This window comes from Monodon monoceros, unplaced genomic scaffold (genome assembly GCF_005190385.1).
Source record: "Monodon monoceros isolate NGI ecotype Baffin Bay Population unplaced genomic scaffold, NGI_Narwhal_1 Super_Scaffold_12, whole genome shotgun sequence".
NCBI classification, from domain to species: domain Eukaryota; kingdom Metazoa; phylum Chordata; class Mammalia; order Artiodactyla; family Monodontidae; genus Monodon; species Monodon monoceros.
In genome coordinates this window covers 43523384-43529383 of record NW_021703768.1, presented here as the reverse complement: position 1 = coordinate 43529383, position 6000 = coordinate 43523384, and the positions used below count along the sequence as shown (strand labels likewise).

At 43.9% G+C, this 6000-nt stretch overlaps 1 protein-coding gene across 1 annotated transcript in view; it reads right to left on the bottom strand.

The window, feature by feature from the left end:
* Positions 1-213: 213 nt before the first annotated feature.
* The window catches only part of IL31RA (interleukin 31 receptor A), a 29257-nt gene continuing 23470 nt past the window's right edge, over positions 214-6000 (bottom strand). The window contains 3 exon segments of the mRNA XM_029218750.1: positions 214-663; positions 1962-2055; positions 3241-3334. Coding sequence (XP_029074583.1) covers positions 214-663; positions 1962-2055; positions 3241-3334 — 638 coding nt within the window.

The following is a 6000-nucleotide window of genomic DNA, read 5'->3' as shown; positions in this document are numbered from 1 at the left end:
TTAACCACTGCGCCACCAGGGAAGTCCACCATCCTTTCTTCTCAAGCAAGCTACACGTCTGGGCCAGCCAAGTTCAACGAGTCACTCGGGGGTGTGCGAAACTTTTTCTAACACAAGCGGGATGGGGAGACGCCAAGGAAGCTCTTGTAGCCAAGTCTTCTCTCTGTGAGTCATGCATACTGAGATGTAGGGGGATTCAAGCCGTGGCGGCATTTAGACTTCTCTTTGGGTTTGGTCTAGAAGTTTTTCAGACATAAGAAATTCTCTGGTTGTCACTGAATTTTTCAAGTATGGGTTTGGTGCTCCTTCCCCACAGAGATGGTCTGGCCCTAAACCTTGGGTAGGAGGGAGAGGATGCTCTTTGGCTTCTGAGCAGATCCCCTCTGGCGTTCCAGGACATAGGTGTTGCGATTCTCTCGGTGGAATCTCGACTGAAACTGAGGGACAATAAGTCCCATATGGGGAGGTCATGTACTCATTCTTTTCCCCTCCCAAGATATTTTCCTGACCCTTTTCAGGTTCCTCTGTGGAAACCACTTCCAGAAAATTCTCAAAATTTACCACCAACCTGTCAATAAGGTCACTGGGGGCAGAACATGGTTTTAGAATCCCATCTTCTTCTGTGTTCACAGAGTCATCAAACTCCTTCAGATTTAGTTTATCCTGGAAAAGAGAAAGGGACACCCCAATGGTCATTTGGGGGCCACATATGATGTAGCCAAAAGCTATTAGGCTTGGGACACCCAAAGCCCCACCTCTGGACCAGCCCCCCTCTTAGAGGCCAGAAGTGGTGCCCTTCCATGGGAGGTTAGCAAGAGTGGTCCATTTCCTGAGAAGAATGCAGTGTATTCAAACAATTTCTTCTTCTAGAGAGCTCAAGGCTATTTTCCACATAATCATATGCTCATAAAATCCCAGTGAAGATGGAAACATCAAAATTAGAATTATCACAAAGACAAATAACTTGTCCAACATCACCAGAAAATCAAAGGTGGCCTCCTCCTGGTGGGGGTGGTGTCCGACATCTTTGTATCCCCAGAGCCTAGCTCACTGCCTGGCGTATAGTGAGTGATTAATAAGTGACTGCTACAGAGGCCAGACCTACAGATGATTCAAAAAACATTTTAGACATCAGACAAGACTGCCTATGAATTAGTTCACTCTCTTAATAATTTTTGGTAAGCAGGAAATGAAATAAGGTAACACATGAATGATAGAGAAGAAAATAGAAACAACCAAAATTTAATTAAATAAATAATAAAAATAATTTTCACGTCCGTGTTAAAAAAAGACTTCTGAGTTGAAACAGGGGCTAATATTAAAAATTCCGTATCAAGGAATACAGTCTTTCAATAACAAGGATTAAAAGGTTATATTTGATTGGGCTTCTTTCTACTTAACCGAGAAATTAAACCTTAAAATTTCAGAACAGTTTTCAATTTAAAAATGTATGAAAATGGGAGGTTTCTATTATGGATAACTCCCTAGAAAACCCCATTGCCAATGTCTCCAATCTGAGAAACACAATTTGATGCAGCCTGCCCCAGCCTCTGGACAGAAATGCACATTAGCGGCCCCTCGGGTCCCCAGGTGGTCTCTGGATTAACTTGCTCTTGGCTGCTTTTTAACTGGTCTCCAATCTTATAGCTGGGTTCTCCTGCTTTCTAATTAGACAGTCAGGTCCTTAAGGGTAGGGCCAGTGTCTCTTCCGTGGCACCCTTTATAGGACCAGTTTTATGCCCAGCGAACACTGGGTCCTATGAGCCTGGTAAAGCCCTTTCCTTTTGTCCAAAGAATGAGGTCAAAGTCATTCCAGGAAGGCTGATTCCACCTGTCCTGCCAGCCATTCCCTGGGACTTTTTAACCTCGAGTTCTCTTTATGTGAACCCTATGCAAACCTCAGTCCATCACCCTGTCCACCTCCCACAACCAGCCTGCTCAACAATCTCCTTAACAAAAACAGGAGTGTTTATCTTTAAATCATCTCCACGCCACGTGGCTATACTGCTTTCAGCAGGTTTGGGGACACTGGGCCAACATAGGTGCTTTAATTTGCTAATAAGAGATAAGATTTTAAAATAGGAAGTGAGTCCAAGAAGCATTTTACTTCTACTGCATGGCCAAGCCAAAAGAGCAGGGCTTCGATGCAGGGAATCGTATGGCTCCCTATTGAATAAGGGCAAGCTCACAGCCTCCTGACAGAAACTGGGAAAGCAAAGTACTTTGGGGAGTGAAATTGCAAGTCAACTATGGGACGTGATGGGAGGAGACCTTTCCCCAGGCAAAGCTTTTCTTACTCTTCCCTGCTCTCCCACCCCTGCATCTCCACCCCCTGGTCCTGATGCTGAAAATCACACCATCACAGAGCCATTTCCTTGAGATTTATTCCCCAGGAAAGGTGACACGCTAAGCCTTACAAGACACCCACACTTCAGAGCAGTGATTCTCAAAGTGTGGTCCCAACCAGCAGCATCAGTACCACCTGGGAGCTTGTCGGACGTGCAAAATGTACGAGAACGTGTGCTGATGACTCGCTTACAACCCAAAGCTGACTCAGGTTGACATTAGCTTGGCCATAACTAAGCACAGCTGCTTGGCAGAGAAGGCCCACGACTGTGTAACTCTGGAGAGAGCGGTCTAATGGGGAGAGAGCCCTTGACCTTCAGGGTAGAATGAGGCTCTCTGGAGAGAGAAAGCACAAGACCCTGAAGACAAGCTTCCTTCCCTACAGTAGCGAGAGCAGGCAGGACAAATGGCCCTCAGCGAGCCCTCCGACACTGCGCCACAAGCAAGGACCCGCCTGTGCTGGGCATACGCTGGCCAGTGCTCTAACTCCATGGGCACCCTGCTCCCTGCTCTGCCTGGGAGAGAGGCTGGTGGCCTTGAGGGCCCTTGCTGCTGCCACGAGTGCCCTCTAGACACACAGAGAGAGGATCTTCTCCTCAGCTCTAGTCTCAGATGCCGAACACAGCAGACAAGGCCTGTGGGGCAGCTGGCACTTCCCTGGCTTCAAAAAGCCCTAGGCCCGGTGCACAGCGCTGTCGGGGGTACAAGTCCTCCTGTTTGGTTAGAATTCTGATGTGCCACAGTGTAAGGCATACAATAAATTCAATACATATGTATCAACTCAATAAATGAATGGACACCCCTTAATGGCAGTGTGCCCTCTTCCACCCATGGTGTCTTCCACCCCTTTCCACCCCCGATTTTGAGGGCCCACACTGTTGTCTACAAACTCACTTGGGTTTTTTGAGATCATATGCCACCGTCAGGATGATGAGAATAAGAAGGCCACCTCCAACCAGAGAAGTTATAATGAAAATCTCAAAGACACCTTTGAGAAAAGGAGAACAAAAGTCAGTAGCAGGTTGAGCCCCTTACTTTCTTGACAAAAATCAAAGATTAATGTTTTCTTCCAGTAGCTTCAGCAACATATACCCTAAACGTTTTCTTTCAATTTAATTCAAATTCATTCAGTTTCTCTTCTCCCTGAATAATACTGACAGAAATTGTGTTCCCCACGTTCATCCTCCAACTTCATTCATCTAGTAAACATTTTCTGAGCACTTACAATTTGCCAAACACTATTCTGGGTAATAAAATAAATAGCAAGAAGCAAGAAACACAAGATCCCTACTCTCGTGGAGCTTACCTTCTGGCTCAAGAATTCAGACAATAAATAACCTAAGATTATTTCAGATAAAATGGGGTGATAGAGAGTAGGGTAAAGTGGGTAGGGGGTTAGCACCTTTAGATAGGGTGGCAAAGGAAGACTCCTTGGAGAAGTGAAATCTGAGCTAATGTGAATAATGAGAAGGAACTGCCCACATTCATGCTGGGGAAAGCATTCCAGGCAGAAGGAAAAGCATAAATGGGAACATAAACGGGAAGTGGTGGGAGGTGAGGTCAGGAAGGGACAGATGAGGAAGGGTCCTGAAAGCAATGGGAAGGAGTTTGGATTGAATTCAAAATACAACAGAAGCCACTGGTGGGTTTTAGGCAGGGGGTCTAGGATTTTAAACTCTAGCTGCTGTGTAGAAAACAGATGGTAGAGGATCAAAGACAGAAGCAGGGGGATCTATAAGAACCAAGAGTAACAGACCCATCACGAGTAATGAAATTGAAACTGTGATTAAAAATCTTCCAACAGGGGCCTCCCTGGTGGCGCAGTGGTTGAGAGTCCGCCTGCCGATGCAGGGGACATGGGTTCGTGCCCCCGTCCGGGAAGATCCCACGTGTCGCAGAGCAGCTGGGCCCGTGAGCCATGGCCGCTGAGCCTGTGCGTCCGGAGCCTGTGCTCCGCAACAGGAGAGGCCACAGCAGTGAGAGGCCCGCATACTGCCAAAAAAAAAAAAAATCTTCCAACAAACAAAAGTCCAGGACCAGATGGCTTCACAGGTGAAATCTATCAAACATTTAGAGACGAGCTAACACTTATTCTTCTCAAACTCTTCCAAAAAACTGCAGAGGGAGGAACACTCCCAAAATCATTCTGCGAGGCCACCACCACCCTGATACCAAAACCAGACAAAGATGTCACAAAGAAAGAAAACTATAGGCCAATATCACCGATGAATATAGATGCAAAAATCCTCAACAAAATACTAGCAAACAGAATCCAATAGCACATTAAAAGGATCATACACCATGATCAAGTGGGGTTTATCCCAGGAATGCAAGGATTCTTCAATATATGCAAATCAATCAATGTGATACACCATATTAACAGATTAAGGAATAAAACCCATATGATCACCTCAATAGATGCAGAAAAAGCTTTTGACAAAATTCAGCACCCATTTTTGATAAAAACTCTTCAGAAAATGGGATAGAGGGAACCTACCTCAACATAATAAAGGCCATATGCGACAAACCCACAGCAAACATCATTCTCAATGGTGAAAAACTGAAAGCATTTCCTCTAAGATCAGGAACAAGACAAGGGTGTCCACACTTGCCCCTCCTATTCAACACAGTTTTGGAAGTCCTAGCCATGACAATCAGAGAAGAAAAAGAAATAAAAGGAATATAAATTGGAAAAGAAGAAGTAAAACTGTCACTCTTTGCAAATGACAGGATACTATACATAGAAAATCCTAAAGATGCCACCAGAAAATTACTAGAACTAATCAATGAATTTGGTAAGGTGGCAGGATACAAATTAATGCACAGAAATCACTTGCATTCCTATACACTAACAATGAAAAATCAGAAAGAGAACTTAAGGAAACAATCCCTTTCACCATCGCAACAAAAAGACTAAAATACCTAGGAATAAACCTACCTAAGGAGGCAAAAGATCTGTACTCAGAAAACTATAAAGCACTGATGAAAGAAATCAAAGATGACATAAACAGATGGAGAAATATACCATGTTCTTAGATTGGAAGAATCAATATTGTGAAACTGACTCTACTACCCAAAGCAATCTACAGATTCAATGCAATCCCTATTAAATTACCAATGGCATTCTTCACAGAATTAGAAAAAAAAATTTCACAATTTGTATGGAAACACAAAAGACCCCGAACAGCCAAAGCAATCTTGAGAAAGAAATGGAGCTGGAGGAATCAGGCTCCCTGACTAATCTACACTACAAGGCTACAGTAATCAAGACAGTATGGTACTGGCACAAAAACAGAAAGATAGATCAATGGTACAGGATAGAAAGCCCAGAGGTAAACCCACTCACATATGGTCACCTAATTTATGACACAGGAGGCAAGAACATACAACGGGGAAAAGACAGCCTCTTCAATAGGTGGTGCTGGGAAAACTGGACAGCTACATGCAAAAGAATGAAATTAGAACATTCCCTAACAGCATACACAAAAATAAACTCAAAATGGATTAGAGGCCTAAATGTAAGACCAGATACTATAAAACTCTTAGACAAAAACATAGGCAGAACACTCTTTGATATAAACCACAGCAAGATTTTTTTTGACCCACCTCCTAGAGTAATGAAAATAAAAACAAAAATAAACAAAAGGGACGTAA